The following is a 22,610-nucleotide window of genomic DNA, read 5'->3' as shown; positions in this document are numbered from 1 at the left end:
GGGGCCACCAGCCCTTCACAAAAGAAACTTTTATTGACAGAAATAAGTGGTGTCTTCAAAATATACTTTGTAGGAAAATGCAACGATAATCTTTACAATCCAGTTCCTCTGTTAAAATCCCAGTGTATATCAGACTCCTGTTTCAGCGCAGCTAAGTGTGCGCTGAGGAAGCTGCACAGTGCATAAAAAGTAGCATTCAGACGCATTATCACAACCGAAAGGGGCTAGGCGCACATTGCAGTCCATTTGCAAACGAAAACTTGCATCGAGGACCCGCAGAGTACAGTTGAAAACACATTGGCTCTGGGTGTGGGAGACTCTGTGTCAAGTCTGGGGGTGGCTCTGCCTTCTCCCCCCCCCCCACTTTTTTAAAAAATAAATTTTTATTAACTTTCTTTTCTGTCATTACAAACATATCAATAACATAGATATTACACATCTTCACACCTCTCTCCCCATAACCTGCTTCGCAGTGTGGTTTTAAATCATAAGGACATCAGAATCCCGGAGCCTCTCATACACCAGAAAGTACGATTTAACAAAAAATAGTAAATTGCAGTAGCAGCAATAAAAAACTGGGCAATTGGAGGATCTAGCAGTGTTCCCAAGTTGCTAGTACCTTCGTAGTGCCATGTTGAAGGGGTAATTAGTGTTTCCTGTTAGGATTCTCAAAATTTAAACTCTGCGGTCGCTTTTGGGTCCTTGTCTTAACCAGAAGTTCACATCTTTCATTTGCATGAATCAGGTTTGTGTGTGTGACTTATTTTTGCAATCTCGGTCTCCTTTGCAACACATTAAAGCACCCTCCCATCCCTTTCGAGTAACAGCACACCTGAAAAATAGCTGGAGCAGAGCAACTAACATAACCAAATAACCCAATCTAACTTTTTTTGGCACTGAATTGTTGATGGTCTAGTTGTAGAGGAAGAAAATTGGGGAAGTGACAAGAAATTCTATTCTCCTGCCCCCCGTCCCCTTCAGATTGTCTTATATCTCCACAGACTAGTAACTGGGGGGGGGGGAATCTATTTGCAATACTTTCGTATTTTGTCTCCCTGACCCACTATCCGAAAGAGGTGCATATTTTTTGGTTGTTTGAATAGGTCTGCTCTACATTATATTAAAAAGGAGGGTTGTAAGCCAATCCCTGATCTCTTGACTTACTCTGAAGATCTGACAAACAGGCAAAGGACTCTCTAACGCCCTCCGTTTCCATGGTGACAATAACAAAGTGCCCTTTGTCCTTTGGTGGAGCCCTTTGCCCTTAATGTGCACCACAGCTGCTCCCAAGGCACATAATACAATAGGAAGGCTTTCCTCTAAGGATGGAGACTCATAAAATCAAAGAGTGCAACCCTATGCGATACAGGAATCTCAACCCATCCACTGTGAAACTATGCCAAATCCTGCTCAGCTTTGCAAATGTGCGAGCTGTTTTATTGCTGCACCTTTTATTGCTGGGGGTGGTGGACTAGATGACCCTTGGTCCCCCCCAAAAAACACTACAATTCTATGTTTCTATGACCTTTGGACCACACCAGCCAGCCTGAGGGTGGGCGTCTTGTCATCTGGGTAGCCCATGACCTCCATGCACACTGTTCAGGTTTGCGTCCTGGGGAGGTCATTTTGGTGCGGCTAACACAGCGGTTTGACTTCACCCTCAGAAGTGCACTCCATTGTCTCTCGAGACAAGTCGGGTGCCAGTACCAGCTAGGAGATAAACCAGTGGCACATCTGCTGGACTCCAGCTCCCATCAACCCCAGCCTGCAAGGGCAATGGTCAGGGATGATGGGAGTTGTAGTCTTGCAACACCTGGAGGGACACATTAGCTTTGGCCGCTTTGTTGGGGAAACGACGCTTTCTCTGGAGGGTGAAGTAAGTGGGCTACTGATGTCACTGCCCCAGCCCAGAGCTGGTACCCACTTGAAAGATCTGAGCTGCGCACAAATACACTCTGATCTCCCCCATGCCATCACTACCTCGGTCCAGTATATCTGAAGGAGAGTCTCCACCCCCATCGTTCTACCCGGACACTGAGGTCCAGCGCCGAGGGCCTTCTGGTGGTTCCCTCGCTGCAAGAAGCCAAGTTACAAGGAACCAGGGAGAGGGCCTTCTTGGTAGTGGCACCCGCCCTGTGGAACGCCCTCCCACCAGATGTCAAAGAGAAGAACAACTACCAGACTTTTAGACGACATTTGAAGGCAGCCCTGTTTATGGAAGCTTTTAATGTTTGAGGCATTACTGTATTTTAATATTGTGTTGGAAGCCGCCCAGAGTGGCTGGGGAAACCCAGCCAGATGGGCGGGGTATAAATAATAAATTATTATTATTATACCTCTTGACACACCTGGCTGAAGAAGTTCCTCTCCATCCACTAGCAGCCCTGCACTAAGAATCAAGGGTCTCAGAAGCCCTTTGCTTGGAATGGGAAGGGTGGGCGAGTGATGGAGGCAGAGTTTGAAATAAGGGGACGTATTGCCATATTTGGCCCCCTCAAAGCTTCCAGTTGCCAGTCTCTTAAGAAGAGACCTTGGTGTGAGCGTACAAGACAACATTAATTTTCTTACGGCTATAGCAGTATGCCAGAAATAGTTTATTTAAAAATAATAAATCAGTGTGGCACAGCCACACAGAGTCACTCTAGTATTTATCGATGAAGATAGGAAAATGTTACGCTGATCTTTTCTGCAAAGGCAAGGTATTTAATAGGAGCTGCTAGAAGCCCCTTGTTCCTGGAATCTCCTTGCAGGAAGATGCAAGGACGGAGCACTCTGACATTCAAACGCTTCCTCCTGCGCTGAACTCAAGCCGGGCCAGTAAGAGACTCTAAATTTACAGCCTCTAAATTTACATTTCCTGCCCAGAGAGTGGCTTTGCCAATCTTTGGGAGTTGGGAGTTCCTGTTCAAATGGATTAGGGACCTACGGATTTTTGACGGTGGGTTCCAAAAAGTTATATTTGACCTAAGATACAATCCAAACAGCTGTCATAAATCTGCTTTTAAAAAAGAGGGAGGGAAGGAAATATCGAAGGATCCACCCATCTTCCCTTTGTCTCTCCTCAGAGGTCCCGCGGCTGAGGGAAGACAAAGGGGCAGATTCATCAAAAGCCATCACATTGTCATTTATTAATGGGACTTAAGGCATGTTTTATCTCATCCTTAATCTTTGCCTTCTGAATAGGACTATGACGGGGTCTCTCTTTTTTTTTAGCTGTTTCGGTTCCTATAACTTATCTCGAAAAGCATGATGAGATGTTCTCGACAACTTTCCTGTATCAAATGTGCAAGAAGCAACGTACGATGGCTTCAGAACAGTTGTAGGGTTGGTTCCTTCTGCCCACGGTGATTTGTGTAAAGTCCTTAAGAACATCTCTTTTGATGATTATGGAATCCAATAACTAGACTTAAATTAATTGGTGCTTTGGAAAGGTCATGCTTTCCAAAGCATGGCAAGAACAATGTGGTAATTTGGGAGCAGGAAAGAGCCGAACGAGGCTTTGGGCAATTCCCTTTCCACAGAGATACAAGCTTCCCTTTGCAAACGTTCCACTGTTTCAGACCCCACAGCTAAGATCCCCTATTGCACATGCAAGTTAGCTCACTCAGTAGCTTTACACCCTAAACTGCACCATTAAATGGTTTTATGGATCAACCATGCATGTCAAAGGCACAAAACCCTCCACCTTCCTTCTCTTTCAATAAAAGCAACAGGTGGCTGTTTCACCTGCATTGACCAAATATTGCTATAGCTATTATTAAGAAAAAAACATGAGATGCTCTTGGAAGGGGGAGTGCGCAGATTAATGCTGATTCCTTTAGCTCAGTGCAAATTATATCCTCCCCTCTGTTTTTCTTTTTGATATTTAGCCTTGGAACAGTTTTCAAAGTGGGCCTATAAACCTTGCTGCGAGCCTTGCCTTGCTCCCATGTACAAGGCGACGGCCCACAGCTTAGCGGTGGGACATCTGCTCTGCATGCAGAACGTCCCAGGTGCGATGCCCTGCATCTCCAGATAAAACTGGTCAAACGCTGGAGAATCACTGCCGGCCAGTGTAGAACAGTATTGAGCTACATGAGCCCAGTGTCTTCTAGTCAAGTATAAGGCAGCTCCTATGTTCCTGCATACAAATATGTCTCCTGAAATCTGAAGTTGTGCCGCTGGGCTAATGCTCCAGTCGTAGCCCATTTGGGTTTTGCGGTGCTTCTTTCTTACACACACACACAAAAACCCTGGCCCCAAATTTGCATTCTACAGGAAGAACGCAAAAAACGAAAAAACCTGAATCCTCCTTGCATGGCTGGCACAGATTCACTGCAGGCGCCAGCTGTTGCAAAAAGCTTACGTACTGGAACGGGCTAGTTAATGGCCTGATCCTGACCTACGAAGATCGGGAGAATGTTTTTTAATGCATGGAGAAAAGAAGTGGGGTGATAGAACGACCTGGGGTGGGGCAGGTAGAGAGAGACAGCCTTTTTTAGCTGTGCCCTGTTGCCAATATTCAGAGTCTCCTGTACGCTGGAGCCCAATGCACCTCGGGATTTGCATATCTGGTTGAGTTTTTGCATAATGCGCCCCCCTGTGGCCGCTAACCGTGAGGGAGCGATGCCATGTCATGCTGCCTGCAAAGGGCAGAAGTTAAGCTCCAACTCTGTCCTCTGAACAGGCGCTCCCACCTTGTTCTCTGCAGCCATGAGGATATAACCTTGGCTCCTGTTAAAATGAGCAGTACATCCAGCCTTGCTCTCATGGTCTCTTGGCATCTGGAGGGGGAAGGGAGTGGGAGAATCTCCTGTCTGCCCTGCTCAACACTTAAATAGGAGGCACAGTCATTAAAAATATATATATATGTACACATATACACACACCAACACATAGAATTTGCTTAGAAAGCTAATGGGATTTTAGAAAACAAAACCAAACAAACAAAACAAAAAGGATTTGGCCACGGCAGATGCCCCTTGACAAATCCTCTCGCCCAATAACCGCCAGGCTCCTTCTGCACGTCGGCACTTGTGGCTGCAAGTTTAGAGTTTTCCGTGTTTTCGAAATTTTTGCTTAGCACAAAGTTTGTTCTCTCTTTAAAAAACGAAACAAAAAGCCCCAAACAATTATAAATGTGTGTCCTCTTCGTCCTCCAGATCCTCTTTCGTTAGGCTGTCCATGGGGACGATCCAGCTGTCTCCAAGCTCCCCGTTCAGGTTGACCTTCTTCTCCTGCATCTCTGAGGAGGTCTCCATCACCTCCAGGGTCGGGTTGTCGTGGTAACCGTTCTCCATCGTCTGAAGTTCCTCGGTCAGGCGCTGCTGTAAGGCGGGGACCGGGGGGTTTGGGTAGGAGACATATGAACAGGGACTGAAAAAAGCTGAAACCATAGAGTTGCGGTAAGGTAAAGGTAAAGGTTTTCCCAGTAGTGATGTACGGAAGTGAGAGTTGGACCATAAAGAAGGCTGATCACTGAAGAATTGATGCTTTTGAATTATGGTGCTGGAGGAGACTCTTGAGAGTACCATGGACTGCAAGAAGATACAACCTATCCATTCTGAAATAAATCAGCCCTGAGTGCTCACTGGAAGGACAGATCCTGAAGCTGAGGCAACTATGGGGTTGTGGTGCTCATCTCGCTTACCGGCCAAGGGAGCCGGTGTTTGTCCACAGACAGCTTTCTGGGTCATGTGGCCAGCATGGCTAAACCGTTTCTGGCGCAACATGACCCCGTGAGAGAAGCCAGAGCGCACGGAAACACTGTTTGCTTTCCCGCCGGAGCGGTACCTATTTATCTACTTGCACTGGCATGCTTTCGAACTGCTAGATAGGCAGGAGCTGGGACAGAGCAACAGGAGCTCACCCCATTGTGCAGATTTGAACCACCAACCTTCTGACCGACAAGCCCAAGAAGCTCAGTGGTTTAGACCACAGCGCCACCCGCATCCAATAGAGTTTACCACAGAGTTGAAAGGAACCCAGGGGTCACCTAGTCCAAACTCCTGCTGGATGTAGAGGAGCGGTAGCAGGCAGAAGCTGGGGAACCCCCAAGGGAAGAAGGCTCAGAGTGGTGGTGGGAATGATGAGTGGTCAGAGGGAGAAGGCTGGGAGGAGGTGGTGTCAGAAGCTGGCGAGGCAACAGGGCTTAGTGAGCAGGGAGAGTCTGTGGCGGAGAGAAGTCGAGAATGAGAATTAGAAGCTGAAGAGGCAGAGATGAGTCAGGCTGGTGAAGATGCCAGGAGGGTCTACGATCAGCTTTGCTCCTCCCTGGTCTCCCAGGACCAGAAGAGGTATGAAGAGGGCAGAGCAGAGACAAAGTGATGAGTGTAGTGGAAATGCAGAAGACAATTGTGTTGGGAATCTGTGTATGTGCAGCTACTCACACAGAGTCAATTAAGGTTTGGCAGACAGCCAGAAGGCAATCTGAAGGAGTAAGTCTGCCTGGTGATAACAGAGATATGGAGACAACTCCCTGATTGGTCAAGCTCTCTCAAAGGAGTGATAATTAATGGCCTACTAACTGGAATGTGTCAGTTCAGTATTCAGAGGTTCAGAATTCTGTGTGTGAGTGTAGGAGTTGTGAGTCATGTATGAGAGAGCTAGCAAAAGATCCGTGTTCTGTTCCTATAAATAGTCCACTGTATATAATAAACACCTAACTACAAGTTCCTGGTTCCTGCTTTGTCCATCCTGTCTGCAGCCAAGTCGCCAACTGCTTCCGTGGATTCTGCGTTGACTCTGCTAGGTCTGGCTAAGGTCCTGCAACTAGTCAGAAAGTTGCAAAACACCAAATAGGTTTTGCCAATAAACTGTATTTCGAGGAGTTCGGTGGCATGTCCCTTTCCCTTTAACATCCCCAGTTTGATTCTTGTGTTTCACGCACCTGTCGGGAGTTTCTTGGGTTCTTCTGTGTTGCAAGTGCTGGCTGGATGCCCGGCTGCAGGTAGTGGGAGACTCTCAGCCGCTTTGTATTAGTTCCATCTCAGGGTCCTGGGCTAATCATGAGTAATGCCTGGTGCACTTGATTACATCAAGGCAGGCTATAAAAGCCATAGGTGGGAGGGGTCTGGGGAGCTTCTGCCCAGATCAAAGGCCCTGATGCTGGAAGACAGACGGTCGGCATCTTTCTCCTGCTGCTCTACCTGGGGCTCCGGGCAGCTGAAGGGGAGATTGGGTAGCCCCTGTCGGGTATGTTTTAGTTTATGCTTTGCATGCCTGCTGTTTATTTGTTAATAAAACTGCTCCCCTTCCACCTCCTCATTCCTTTTGTCCTGATATTCTTGGAAAGAACTGCTGTGTTTGGCAGCACATGAGTCTCAGATTGCTTGGGAAAGACCCAGGTGAGGAGACGACTCTGGAAAGGCAGAGACTTTTGGTCCTCGCCACTGTCCATTGGGGCAAAACTTACTGGGAAGAGCTGCTGCGCTTACGGGGCCTGAGCTGTTTTGTTTCACTGACGCATTGCAAATTGTGGCAGATAGGCTACTGACACCCAAAATTGACACTCTGCAATGCAGAGGGTTAGGGTGAGCACTGCCAATGTCTGCAAATGAAGCGGGATATGGGAGACCCCGGCCATAGCTGTCAACTTACAGATTTGAAAATAAGGGACCAGCAGCCTCAAAAATAAGGAATCAGCAGCCAAAATAAGGGATCAACAATTACTTTGATAAAATACATATTTTGTTGCATGCAAATGGCTTTAGATACCTATTAGGTCCATAAATTACCATATAGCATATATTCAACACAAAAAAACAGCAACAATTTGTTGTTGACAAAGGACAGCTGGACATAGAAAGGGCCCCATTGCCTTCAGTAGCTTATTTAAGGGACATCATCAATAAGGGACAGCAGCAGGACATGGCCCTGGGATAAGGGACTGTCCCGCCAAATAAGGGACGCTTGACAACTATGACCCTGGCTCAGAGCGGATAACTCAAGGGTTGGGGGGGTGAAGCTTGGCCCTACAACTCCTGCAAGGTCCATTTTAATGGCGCAAAACTCAAAAAGCCTGTTTACCTGGTCCTTCCTTTGGGAGAGGCGCTGGTGGCAGCAGCCGTAGATAGCAGCGCCAAGTAGCAGAGAGGCAGCCATGCAGACAATGGTGATGATCAGGGGCATGCTGAAGCGGTCCTCTATGTCGGGGTCCCTGCTCCTGCCGCCGTGGGTGATGTTCTTCACGCCAATCTGTCAAAGGAAGAGGGGGGTGAATGGCTGGGAGCAGGGGAGTTGCCACGGAGAGAGGGGCATTGGCTGGGTTACTGCAATGCAAGCTACGTGGGCCTGCCCTTGGAGACTTACCTGAAAACGTCAACGGGCGCAAAACGCCGTGGCCAAATTACTGGCCAGGGTTCCAAGACAGCAAAAGCCCTGTTTCAAAACACCTACGCTGGTGGCCACTTTGTCCCATGACCCAATTCAAGGTGATTAAATCCCTAAAAGACTTAAGCCCCCAATATCTGAAATGCCATCTGCATGGCTACTGACCTTCCTAAGATGGGCAGAGGGGCTCTGTGTCTGGTTCCTGCCCTTGGAAGTATGGGGGATAATGGCCTGGGAGAGGATTTTCTCTGTGGAAACCCCTAAATTGTGAAAACTCCGCTCCACATCAGTGCATTTAGCATCTTCCTCGTACAGCTCTGGAAGAGCGTTGGAAACACACATCAGTTATCTTTGTTTTGTGGGACCCTCCTCTTTTGCTGAATCTGTCCTGTCCTGTCCTGTTTTGGTTGCTGCCATTTTTCTTACTTAATTGTAACTCTTTTACTCTAATTTTTGAAGTATTAGAGAGATGATGATGATGATGATTATGCGCCCCCTTGGATTGGCACCCTATGTGTAGTCACCACCACCCTAAACTGGACACTGAGGGGGAGAACCAAATGGAGCTCCCCGGAGAGAAAGCTAGCATATAAATGCAATGAATAAATACAATTTTCAGGAGTGTTCCTCCCCGGAGGGAGTGGGATTTTACTACTTTCAGGAGACAGCGGGGGTCTGTCTCTTAAAAGACTTTTTAAAATTATTAAATAAAAACCAGGCTGATCATCTGACTTAGAAGATGAGATGACTGGGATAGAAATTAAGTGGTTTCCAGCTGTAATGCTTAAGAGATATGGAAAATAAGGTTTTGAAATAAGTAAAGGGCAATGGTGAGGATTTGCTGAATTAATAATTTGAACTGGAATATAAGAAAGGGAGGTACGAGGAGGTCTGGAAAATAAGTTAAAAGAAAATAAGTAATTGGAAATTATATGTGTTTTTAGTTGTTTTTGTTTTTCTATTTTTGTTGTTTCCTTTTTTTTTGTTTTACATTGTATTATTCTTGAAAATTTCAATAAATATCTTATAAAAAAAAATAGAAGATGAGATGACTGAAGGAAGGTTACCGTGTTCGCCATTTTTTTTTTTTTAAAAAAGCTCCATTGTGGTTGCTCACACAATGACCCCATCAAGGCTCTCCACCCTGCCAGCTGCGTTTCCTTGACCAGCAGGAAGGGCATCCTGGCCCAGGAAATGCAAACTTGATGGAGGGGGTCTGCTGTGGTTGCTGCATGAGCAGTTGCAATGGCTGCAGCAGTGAAGAGCATTGGACTGGGACTTGGGGAGACCTGTGTTCAAATTGACACTCAGCCCTGAAGCTCAGTTGGTGACCTGGGGCCAGGCACTGCCTCTCGGACTAACCCACCCCGCAGGACAAAATGACTGGAGCGAGAGAGCCTTGCATGGTGCACTTTGCATTTCTGGGAGGAAAACTGGGATGCAAACGTATTAAATAAGGCTCTTTTTTCCTTTTTAAGTGTGTGTGGAGAGGAGGGGAGAAACGCCATTGGGTGTTATTCAACTAAGTTTTGCTCAAGTGTAGGCCCACTGAAATTGACAAACATGAACTAGGTCCATTAATTTCACAGGGCTTAAAAAGGTAAAGGGACCCCTGACCATTAGGTCCAGTTGTGACCGACTCTGGGGTTGTGGCGCTTATCTCGCTTTATTGGCCAAAGGAGCCAGCGTACAGCTTCCGGGTCATGTGGCCAGCATGACTAAGCCGCACCCCGGAAATGATCTCTTTCAGCTTCTGCCTTCTGGAAGAAGGTACAGGGTTATAAAGACTAGGACTAGCCGCCTGAGAAACAGTTTTTATCCAAATGCGATTTTGGTTTTAAACGCAGTGTAAGGTCTCTGTGGGAGTATATTGTATTTAATTATGGGGTATCAGAGTTTTTAGGGGACTAACCAGGCTGGGATAGCTGGGATAGCAGGCTTGTTGGTTTCTGAATGTCTGATGTAGATTTTTCGTTGTTCTGTAGAGAACAATGACAATAAAGATTATCGTATCGCATCTGGGCAACTGCTTTGCTTCCATGCCTCCTTCAGAGTGAGAAACACTCCGCAAAGCATCCTTCATCCTAACACACCTTGAAGGGCTGTCCTTGAACCCCAGTTGGCGACGGCCGGTTGCCAAGCAACACTTCAAGCTAAAGATCTGAAGATGCCTGACTGAAAAGGCGACAAACCGAAGGAATGGGACTTCCTCAAACATCCTCCTTACCTTTTCCAGCTCTTCCATCTTGGCCGCCAAAGACTCAAACAGCTCCTTATCCGCAGAGTTTGCTAACAGAAGGAAACAAAAGGTGAGGAGAATAGAAACTATTTATTTACCTTTTTAAGGCGGTGCAGAAAACTGTGTGGAATAGCAACACACTCGGCTCAGTTGTTAAGAGCATGAGACTCTCTATCTTGGGGTTGCGGGTTCGGGTCCAACGTTGGGCAAAAGGTTTCCTGTGGGCTGGTGTGGGGGACTCCCTGGTCCCGAATGGGGTAACTGTGCCCCTGAAGGAGCAGGTGCGCAGCCTGGGAGTCATTCTGGACTCACAGCTATCCATGGAGACACAGGTCAATTCTGTATCCAGGGCGGCTGCCTACCAGCTCCATCTGGTACGCAGGATGAGACCCTACCTGCCCACAGACTGTCTCGCCAGAGTGGTGCATGCTCTGGTTATCTCCCGCTTGGACTACTGCAATGCGCTCTACGTGGGGCTACCTTTGAAGGTGACCCGGAAACTTCAATTAATCCAGAATGCGGCAGCTAGACTGGTGACTAGGAGCAGCCGCTGAGACCATATAACACTGGTCCTGAAAGACCTACATTGACTCCCAGTACGTTTCCAAGCACAATTCAAAGTGTTGGTGTTGACTTTTAAAGCCCTAAATGGCCTCGGTCCAGTATACCTGAAGGAGTGTCTCCACCCCCATCGTTCTGCCCGGACACTGAGGTCCAGCGCCGAGGGCCTTCTGGTGATTCCCTCACTGCGAGAAGCGAAGTTACAGGGAACCCGGCAGAGGGCCTTCTCGGTAGTGGTGCCCGCCCTGTGGAACACCTTCCCATCAGATGTCAAAGAGATAAACAACTACCTGACATTTAGAAGACATCTGAAGGCAGCCCTGTTCAGGGAAGTTTTTAATGTGTGACATTTTAATGTATTTTTAATCTTTGGTTGGAAGCCGCCCAGAGTGGCTGGGGAAACCCAGCCAGGTGGGCGGGGTACAAATAATAAAGTGAGAGCTGGACCACAAAGAAGGCTGATCGCCGAAGAATTGATGCTTTTGAATTATGGTGCTGGAGGAGATTCTTGAGAGACCCATGGACTGCAAGCAGATCAATCCTCTCTATTCTTAAGGAAATCAGCCCTGAGTGCTCACTGGAAGGACAGATCCTGAAGCTGAGGCTCCAATACTTTGGCCACCTCATGAGAACAGAAGACTCCCTGGAAAAGACCCTGATGTTGGGGAAGATGGAGGGCACAAGGAGAAGGGGACGACAGAGGATGAGATGGTTGGACAGTGTTCTTGAAGCTGCCAGCATGATTTTGACCAAACTGCGGGAGGCAGTGGAAGACAGGAGTGTCTGACGTGCTCTGGTCCATGGGGTCACGAAGAGTCAGACACAACTAAACGACTAAACAACAACAACAACAAATTATTATTATTATTAGACTGGTCTGCAACTACCAGGGCAGCAGAGAACAGGTATGTAAGTTCCTAGTTCTTACTCACGGGAAAACATCATCATCCCAGTGCACTCCATATGTTCTGGACCGCAGCTGCAGCCAGCACATCTGGAGGGTGTCAGATTAGCGAAGGCTGCCCTATGGGCTCCCAACAACACATGTGGTACCTACTCAACACAGCCACCTCGAGGACAGCCAAGTACTTGGGGTCATCTTTGGAAGCTAGCCTCGCCAAACACCCATCCCGGCTCTGGTTAAAGGTGGGCTTCACCGCTTTGCAGAGGACATTCAAGAGAGGCTCCTTCGCGGCGCTCTTCTCCAAACTGTTCTGTAGAAAGGAAGAACAAAATTCGCCACGGTTAGGGCTTTGCCTAGGGCAAACTTGCTGGCGGCTGCCACCCTGGTGGGAATCGTTTCCTAACACGGGGGCAGCGTCAATCATGATCTTCAAAGCAGAGAAAAGTGTGGGGTTCACACAGAAACTGGGGCGGGGAATCAATGGAATGAGAAGCCTCCAAGTGACTGTAGCAGCTCTCCAGTCTCCTAGCTGCTGCAGGAAAATCTTCTTTCCAATGCATGGCATGAGAAGACTCGCAATGTTAATGCTGTGAGCCTTTCTTTTTTATATAAATATAATTTTTTATTAAATTTTGTGTTTTGCAATTTAAAATACTCATTTTACATCCTTAAGATATCAATGACTTCCCTTCTTCTCTTTCCATGGTTCATTTTACATATCATAAATCCCTGCATATTTTACAAAAACTATACCATTCAGTATTCCATTATTGCTCCCATCTAAACTTGTTTATAATAATAATAAAAAATAATAATTTATTATCTATACCACGCCCATCTGGCTGGGCTTCCCCAGCCACTCTGGGTGACTTCCAACAAAATATTAAAATACAGTAATGCATCAAACATTAAAAGCTTAATGTCCCCTCACTGCAAGAAGCGAAGTTACAGGGAACCAGGCAGAGGGACTTATCGGTGGTGGCGCCCACCCTGTGGAACACTATCCCAGCAGATGTCAAGGAAATAAACAACTACCTGACATTTAGAAGACATCTGAAGGCAGCCCTGTTCAGGGAAGTTTTTAATGTGAGACATTTTAATGTATTTTTAATCTTTGTTGGAAGCCGCCCAGGGTGGCTGGGGTGACCCAGTCAGATGGGCGGGGTAGAAATAATAAATTGTTTATTATTATTATTATTATTATTATTATTATTATTATTATTATTGAGAGACAATGGAGTGTGCCTCCAGGGGTGTTAAACACTGTGTTAAGCAGAACCAAAGTGACCTTTCTAGGGGGGAAAGGTCTGTTTCTCAGCAATATCTCCCCTTGTTCTTCAGGCTGCTTAGTCCAGGAGGCAGTGAGGAGTTCAAAAACCGCCTCTTTTCAAAACCACAAGCCTCTGTCCCTCCGCCTGGTCCCCTGCCATTCTTTATCTGAAGCCTGCAGCTGGGAGATCGACAGGAATAGTAACTCCCACAGGGTCTCCTTGCGGGACAAGGGAGGGGCTGCTTTCTGCCACCCCTGCAAAGGTCGCATTTCCGCCCCCTAAAAAAGGAATGCAAGAGAGGGCGTGGACCCCCACTCAGGATCACAATAAACCCGACTCTCCCTTCCTCCGTCCACATGGTAACAGCCTGGCCTCAAGGAAGCTACAGTTCTGAAATGGTCCAAGGATGCTTGTTTCATGTAATAATAATAATAATAATAATAATAATAATTTATTATTTATACCCCGCACATCTGGCTGAGTTTCCCCAGCCACTCTGGGCTGCTTCCAATCAAGTGTTAAAAACAATACAGCATTAAATATTAAAAACTTTCCTAAACAGGGCTGCCTTCAGATGTCTTTTAAAAAGAAGACAGCTGCTTATTTCCTTCACATCTGAAGGGAGGGCGTTCCACAGGGTGGGTGCCACTACCGAGAAGGCCCTCTGCCTGGTTCCCTGTAACCTCACTTCTCGCAATGAGGGAACCGCCAGAAGGCCCTCGGTGCTGGACCTCTGTCTCCAGGCTGAACGATGGGGGTGGAGACGCTCCTTCAGGTATACAGGACCGAGGCCAGAAAGTCAGAATGTAAAGTCAGAACGGATCCTCACCCTCCACTGCCTTGCGGAATATCTTTGGACCCCATCAGGCAGGCCTAGAAAGGGGTCTTGTCGTCTGGACCTCCATGCACACTTGCCCAGGCTTGCGCCCCAGGGAGGTCTCTTCGGTGCTTCTGACGCACCGGCTTGACTTCACCCCCTGAGGCGCACTACAATGTCTCTCGAGAACCACAGCCTGTCAGACGTATCAATTAGTGGCAACTGAGATGCCAATTGATCCTACAATGACAGTGAAGCGAGGGAGAAGAGGAGTTTGGATTTGATATCCCGCTTTATCACTACCTGAAGGAGTCTCAAAGCGGCTAACAATCTCCTTTCCCTTCCTCCCCCACAACAAACACTCTGTGAGGTGAGTGAGGCTGAGAGACTTCAAAGAAGTGTGACTGGCCCAAGGTCACCCAGCAGCTGCAGGTGGAGGAGCGGGGAAGCGAACCTGGTTCACCAGATTACGAGTCCACTGCTCTTAACCACTACACCACACTGGCTCTCGATACACAATATCAGGAAACATTAAAAAGGTAAAAGACCCCTGGATGGTTAAGTCCAGTCAAAGGCGACTATGGGGTTGTGGCGCTCATCTCGCCTACCGGCCAAGGGAGCCGGTGTTTGTCCACAGACAGCTTTCTAGTCATGTGGTCAGCATGACTGAACCACTTCTGGTGCAACGGGACACCATGACGGAAATCGGAGCACACGGAAACGCCTTTTATCTTCCCGCCTCAGCGGTACCTATTTATCTACTTGCGCTGGTGTGCTTTCAAACTGCCAGGTTGGCAGGAGCTGGGACAGAGCAACAGGAGCTCACTTCGCAGTGGGGATTTGAACCGCCAACCTTCGGATCGGCAAGCCCAAGAGGCTCAGTGGTTTAGACCAGAGCGCCACCCGTGTCCCAGACACATTAAAACGGCACAGTCTTAACCCGCAAGGTTGTACCAGCATCACTTAGCTTCAGTTAATAAGAACATGAGAAGAGACTGCTTGACCAGGATTGCGGCTCATTTAGTCCAGCATTCTATTCTCGCAGTGGTCCCTTTTTGTTTGATTGCACAATTTCTTTTATTTAGTAGGATTTATACCGCTTATTATTATTTTTTTAAACCCTTATGTGGTTTACATAAAACAGTACAAACTAGTGATCAAGACAGACGTTTGAAACAGCAGATTTAAGATGATATTAATAGACAGGATTTATATGCAGTGACAGCAGCAAGAATATTATTGGCACAAAAATGGAAGCAAGAAGAATTACCAACGAAAGAAGAATGGCAGATGAAATTGATGGACTCTGCAGAACTGGATAAATTAACAGGAAGGATTCAAAACCTGCGGGACCAGAGATTCTTAGAAGACTGGAGTAAATATACGAACTATTTGAAAAGTAATTGTAATGTACGGATTACGCTAGTAGGATTGCAAGAAGTTTTGTAAGGATGACTATTTGAAATATTGCAAGAAAGACCATGAGGAGAATTATTAGTTAATGATAATTAAGAGTAATAGAGAAATTAAGAAATGCAGAATAAGTGATAAAGAACAGAAAATCATCAGAGGTGTTGACGGAAGTCTAAAATATTGTATACGACAAGAAGTTATGTTGGAAATGATATGTTAGAAAACCCCCAATAAAAATGTATATATATATATATGAAACAGCAGATATAACAGAATACAGTGGTACCTTGGGTTAAGAACTTAATTCGTTCTGGAGGTCCGTTCTTAACCTGAAACTGTTCTTAACCTGAGGTACCACTTTAGCTAATGGGGCCTCCTGAAGCAAAGTTCTTAACCCGAGGTACTATTTCTGGGTTAGCGGAGTCTGTAACCTGAAGCATCTGTAACCTGAGGTGTCTGAAACCTGAGGTACCATTGTAATAAAAAAATAGATAAATGAATAGTTTTCAAAATAAATATACGCATAAATTTATCTGGGTAGGTATACAAAGAAGTGTTCAGAAGGCACTGACAACAGAACCAACCAAGGCAACTGCGTAATGTTAAGAAGCTGGGAGTTGCAAAAGATAGATGGGACCACACTAAAAGATTGGGTTTTTTTCTTTGCAAATGCAGAGCTCACTTTATGTGGTAGCAAGTTACGTCTGCGGGCAAAATGTCTGTGTCCTTCCTCCCCAGTTGAGGCAGCTGAAAGCAGAGCAAAGCTCTTTTTCCCTTTCTTTTCCTGGGTGGGTGGGTAAGGCTGAAGGGGGAAATCGATGTCCTGGATTGTTCACTGCTTTGTCTAAATATTTGGAGAAAGACTCTTTGGAGGTGCTAAGGGACGGGGACAGGACGCCGCGGCCTGCCAGACAGGAAGGAACGGTCCCTGGGCGTGGAACGGCATTGTTAAGATGGATTGTTAAAGGGGAGGGGGTCAAGGTCTCGAGGAGAACAGAGCTGCGCCTGAACATTGCCTCCCCTCACTCAAAAAAATAATAAATAAATAAATAATCTAGATCATATCCCTTTCCCTTTCCACAGTCAAAACGGACTCACTGTGGCAAATTTAGGATTTTAAACAAAGCTGCTCAGGGACAAAATGTGAGGATAAGGAGAAGGGGTTGGAAGACGACAGGCTGAGATGGAAGGGGGTTTGAGGAAAACCAGGACAGGGAAGGGGTGGGAAAGGTCTCTCTCTCTCTCTCTCTCTCATTGATTTATGAGGGAAAGCACTTTGCGCATTGCTCAGAATTGCTACTTCCAACTATTTAAAGGATTCTCCTGAACAGTGGCCGTTATTGCTCTTTTCTATTTAATAACATTTTATTCTGCACTCTGTGCATGCTCAGAATTGCTACTACCAACTATTTAAAGGATTCTCCTGAACAGTGGGTGTTTTTGCTCTTTTTTATTTAATAACATTTTATTCTTTTTTCCATACATGAAAGTTACATTTGTTACTCGACAATTGCCGTATTTTCCTGTGTATAAGATACCCCCTTGTATAAGACGACTCCCCCTTTTTTTAAACCCAAAATTAAGAAATTAAGTTGTTTAGCCTTTATTGGGGGGGCGGCGGAGGTCGCTTCCACCAATCATTCGGCCGCCTGCCCACCACTGCCGATCGCTTGCCACAGCCACTGCCAATCGCATACCTCGCCACAGCCTCCAATCGGCCGCCCAATTGCCACTGCCAATCTCCTGCTTGCTGCCGCCATTAATCGCATGCCCCCCCCCGCATTCACTATCCATGAATAAGACGACACCCAATTTTTGCCTAATTTTTTCTTAGCAAAAAGCACTGTCTTATAAACGGAAAAATATGGTATATTCCAATGCAACAAAACTAGAGACTTCCTGCTCAGCCGGCACCGATGTTTCTAACTCAAATGACATATAGATACATTTTAAGGTTCCTTCTTGTCTAATTTCTTCCTCTCTAACATGTTTGCTTAATACATTCTGCTATTTTCTTACACTGCTGTGGTCCTCAGGTATGGGAAATAGCCTTTTTATATAGACTAGAAAGGGTTTCCAGTTTTCCTGAAAAGATTCTAAATTTGTCTCTTTAAATTCTGCCACCTCTGCATATTCCAAGATTTTCATTAACCGTTGTCCCTTTGAAGATGTTCTCTCCTCCTTCGATTGCACAGAGAATCCTTGCTGCTGTGGCCACATACATAAATGCTGTTGAAGCTTCCTTTGGGATTGCGCTGACTGGATGAGGCCAGTCCGGTTCACTCACGGGGTACCCTCCCCCCACCCCTTCCTCCCCCCCCCAATCCACTTTGCACCCCTCTATGGCCTTTCAAGCATTGCACATTCTTTGGCGAGACTTAACAGGCCTGGACAATCTGAGCTAATCGAATTCCCACACTAGCAGGAATCTAAAACTAACATCCCTTCCACAGAATGAGGTAATGTCACTTGAATCAACAAACCGAGCACCAAACACATGCTGAATCACAGAGAGAGAGAGAGAGAGAGAGAGAGAGAGAGAGAGAGAGAAAGTTTGGGGTGGGGTGGAAGAAAAACCCCCACACTGACCCCAAACAGTCAGACGTCAAACCCCAAGCATGTTGGAGTTATAGCAGGAATTTGGTTCCTGGGTTTTCGGACTGGGTTGGTACATTAACGGCTCAGGAGACAACTCTCCCCCAGCAAGAAAGAGAGAATCTTACTGTGATATCTCATGTTATGTTTGCTTCATGTTACGTTTTTTCAGATTGTATCTCATGGCGGCCTGGAGCTACCGGAAGGGGTTACTTTCGGGTTTCGCCACTTGCGCATGCACAGTAGTGATAAATCGCGCTTTGCACATGCGCACAAGCACCAAATCGCACCACACACCTGCGCAGATACGGCGCTTCAGGTTGCGGCCTTTTCACGTTGCGAACGGGCCTCCGGAATGGATCCCGTTCACAACCAGAGGTACCACTGTAATCTGCGATTCCCACAAGTTTAAGGCTGGAACTAAGCAGCCTTTAGCTCGGCTAAAGACGCACGTGAGGTACAATGGCAAATTGGCATAAGGGGCATTTGGTGATAAGAAACAGCTGATAATAAGAAAGAGGCATGCTTCACCCTCCCACTGATTCCTTATCTTCTTTATCTATCAGGGCAGAGTTTGGAGGAGAATAAGAAAACTTCCAGAAAAAGGCTCCCTTGCAAATGTCAGCTCCACACCCAATTTTGGGTGTCACTAGGCAGACGAGGGAAACCATTGTAACTTTGCCATTTCCTGAAGGGAAAAGTATAGTGAAGGCAGGTGTCAACAGGCAGGGAGTTCCAAAGTGTTAAGTGATGCCACATGAAAAGATTGAGTCCTTACAAATGCAGAACAGGGATTATGTGACGCGGGTGGCGCTGTGGGTTAAACCACAGAACCTAGGACTTGCCGATCAGAAGGTCGGTGGTTTAAATCCCCGCGACAGGGTGAGCTCCCGTTTCTCGGTCCCTGCTCCTGCCCACCTAGCAGTTCGAAAGCACATCAAAGTGCAAGTAGATGAATAGGTACCGCTCCGGCGGAAAGGTAAATGGTGTTTCCGTGCGCTGCTCTGGTTCGCCAGAAGCGGCTTAGTCCTGCTGGCCACATGACCCGGAAGCTGTACACCGGCTCCCTCGGTCAATAAAGCGAGATGAGCATTGCAACCCCAGAGTTGGCCACGACTGGACCTAATGGTCAGGGGTCCCTTTATCTTTACCTCAAACGGGAGCTGTTCGTTGGGCATATATTGGGCAAGGCAATACCTCAAGTAAACTGCGCCCAAGCCATTAGGACTTTATATACCAATAGCAACCCTGGAAAAGACCCTGATGTTGGGAAAGATGGAGGGCACAAGGAGAAGGGGATGACAGAGGACGAGATGGTTGGACAGTGTTCTCGAAGCTACCAGCATGAGTTTGACCAAACTGCGGGAGGCAGTGGAAGACAGGACTGCCTGGCGTGCTCTGGTCCAGGGGGTCACGAAGAGTCGGACACGACTAGACGACTAAACAAGAAAGCAACCCTATGCATTTACTAGGAGCAGGAAGGTTGCAAATGCATTGGCAACAAGTGTTGAAAATGACCCCAAATGGAAGGTGTGTTTGTGACTCTTGTGAAGTGGAACTTGGAATGAGGCAAATGGGTCTCCTGAGCCCTTGAGGAATGTGTTGGGAAAGACCCAAATCCGGGTTTGGTTTTCTTCGCTGACCCATCCACCGAAATTGCTTCCCACCGATCTGCATGATCTGCAGCTGCTTTCAATGTGGGGTAGGACTTGGGAGAAGGGAGGAAAACTGGCTCTGTTTGCCTTTTGCCGTGCACCCAATTTGCCCTTCCTGGAACGACACAGGGGCTGAAATGCAACTATCCTTCAGAACGAACACTTTACCGAAATTTTGCAATGCGCATGTCCAACCACATTTCAAGAGGAAGTGCACATAAAGGTAAAGGTAAAGGGACCCCTGACCATTAGGTCCAGTCGTGACCGACTCTGGGGTTGCAGTGCTCATCTCGCTTTATTGGCTGGGTCATGTGGCCAGCATGACTAAGTTGCTTCTGGCGAACTACAGCAGCACATGGAAATGCCGTTTACCTTCCCGCCGGAAGATACAAATACAAATCTACTTGCACTTCATGCTTTCGAACTGCTAGGTTGCAGGAGCAGGGACCGAGCAACAGGAGCCCACCCCGTCGTGGGGATTCGAACTGCTGACCTTCTGATCTGCAAGTCCTAGGCTCTGTAGTTTAACCCACAGTGCCACCCGCATCCCCTCAGACTGATGAAAATAACAAAAATGCATATTGCAAGCCAACGTGCACAGACAAATGTTTATGTGAGGGGAAATGCACACTGAGGCATTTTTTTTTAAAAAAAAAGACAAAACACATTGCAAAACTGACACCTATATGTGGAAAACTAAAATTAATTAATTAATTTTTTTTTTAAAAAAGGAAAACTAAAATTAAGACTGGAGAAACCCAGAAACTGAGAGAAATTGACATGTTTGTCTACTCCAAGCATCAGAGGGTCTTGTTGTCTGTTGAGAACAACCTGGGACCAAGGAGGGTTATTCTATTCATTTCTGCTCCTCCTGAGAGGGAGATTCTGCTCCTAAGAGAGGCCTGACGGAAGACACCCATTATTTCACAGCTGCATCTTTCCCTGCAAGGCAGCGAAGGAAGGTGAGGGAGAGGAAACTGCTATTGTGATTGTGGGAATAACCCCAAAACACCCCAAATAACTGTGGGGTTCGACAGTTCTGGAGGATTTCACGAGGGTCTCTTTCAAAACGTAATTGGCGCTTGTCGTTAGCGATTATTTCCGACAACGGTTATGTCCCTGCGAAAATCAGGCCTGCAGACTTCCTGACTTGGCTGCCGGAAAAGATGATATCACAGCTGCCATAATGAGCTGAAAGACACTCGATTCACATGCTTGCAACTCAACTCACAAGGGACAAGGGCAGGAGGGAGGGTACTGGAAACTCGGGGCCCCCATGACTGTACTTAACCCGCTGTCTATTTTTAGTTGAATTGTAGGACTAACCTGGTGGGCGTTGCATCAAGCACTTTGCAGAATGCACCCTGCAAACAGTAAGTCTTAAAAATCCCAACTGGATGGGGTTTTTTTTAGTGGATGCTGACAATTCAGAGCTTGTTCTGGCGGCTTTCAAACCACCCATTTCAAGTTAAAATGTAAATCTATTCCCATATGCAAATACAATGGCTGAGATAGGTACCTGGCCGCTGTAACTGCACCCAGTTGGATTGCTGCAATTGTGTGGCATGCGGGGCAATCCTTGAAGAGTTTCTGGAATCTGCAGAATGCCACGAGCAGTTTGCTATCTGGAGCGGCGAGGAGATGGGATCTCGCTAATTCAAGGTGCTAGCATGGACAGCTTGGGACCAACTAGCCTGAGTGTTAAAATCCACTCAGGAGGGTTTTGCTGGTGATCCCACCTCTCTGCATGCTGCAGAGGGCAACTACGGAGAGCAGAGCCTTTTGGGCGGTGGCACCCTGTTTCCCAGAACTCCCTACCAGGGAAAGACTGGCTGTCTACCCCTCATTTAGGCAACAGCTTAACATGCATGTATTCTTGCAATGACAAACCTAAACAGCATCTTCAAAAGCAGAGACATCACCTTGCCGACAAAGGTCCATATAGTTGAAGCTATGGATTTCCCAGTAGTGATGTATGGAAGTGAGAGCTGGACCATAAAGAAGGCTGATCGCTGAAGAATTGATGCTTTTGAATTATGGTGCTGGAGGAGACTCTTGAGAGTCCCATGGACTGCAAGAAGATCAAACCTCTCCGTTCTGAAGGAAATCAGCCCTGAGTGCTCACTGGAAGGACAGATCCTGAAGCTGAGGCTCCAAGACTTTGGCCACCTCATGAGAAGAGAAGACTCCCTGGAAAAGACCCTGATGTTGGGAAAGATGGAGGGCACAAGGAGAAGGGGACGACAGAGAACGAGACGGTTGGACAGTGTTCTCGAAGCTACGAACATGAGTTTGACCAAACTGCGGGAGGCAGTGGAAGACAGAAGTGCCTGGCGTGCTCTGGTCCAGGGGTCACGAAGAGTCGGACACGGCTAAACGACTAAATAACAACAACATTCTTGCAGAACTTGCTGCGTTGGCATCCTCAATTGCATATTCCATGGGTGAACATAAGGTCAGACCAAAGGACCATCTAGCCAAGCATCTTGTCCCTGACCTGATGCCTCTGGGAAGCCAGGAAGGAGGGAGTCACTAGCAATGCAAATAACGCTGAAAAGCTGGTATCACTGGATTCACACCCTGGCCGGCACTTTCTTGATCTCCTGCCCTCGGGCAGAAGATATAGAAGCCTGATTAGTCGTACCAACAGGGTAAAGAACAGCTTCTATCCGTGGGCTGTTAGGCTGATGAATGAAAAGATAACAGGAGGGCAACTGACTTTTGGGTTTGGTGGGTGTGCGTCAGTAAACAAGGGGAATTAAGACTAAGAGAGCTGAGTGGGGGGTGCTCAAGTAATCTCACTGGATAAAAATTGTACAAGTGATAATAAAGTATAAAGTATTTC

The 22,610-nt window shown here is 46.9% G+C and overlaps 1 protein-coding gene across 2 annotated transcripts in view; it reads right to left on the bottom strand.

Moving 5' to 3' along the window:
- Positions 1 to 14: 14 nt before the first annotated feature.
- The window catches only part of PODXL (podocalyxin like), an 85,638-nt gene continuing 63,042 nt past the window's right edge, over positions 15 to 22,610 (bottom strand). Inside the window, exons 5-8 of one of the 2 annotated variants that reach the window (XM_079992760.1) lie at positions 12,168 to 12,324; positions 10,538 to 10,599; positions 8,008 to 8,175; positions 15 to 5,303 (exon numbers count right to left, since the gene is read on the bottom strand). In XM_079992760.1, the coding sequence (XP_079848886.1) occupies positions 5,112 to 5,303; positions 8,008 to 8,175; positions 10,538 to 10,599; positions 12,168 to 12,324 (579 nt within the window). In that variant the 3' untranslated portion in view covers positions 15 to 5,111. Of the gene's footprint in view, positions 5,307 to 8,007; positions 8,176 to 10,537; positions 10,600 to 12,167; positions 12,325 to 22,610 lie in introns of both variants that reach the window. The other variant, XM_079992759.1, reaches the window with a different exon arrangement.

This window comes from Podarcis cretensis (assembly GCF_951804945.1).
Source record: "Podarcis cretensis genome assembly, chromosome: 10".
Classification (NCBI taxonomy): domain Eukaryota; kingdom Metazoa; phylum Chordata; class Lepidosauria; order Squamata; family Lacertidae; genus Podarcis; species Podarcis cretensis.
The sequence above is the reverse complement of the archived record's forward strand: the minus strand, read 5'-3'. Positions and strand labels throughout refer to the sequence as shown.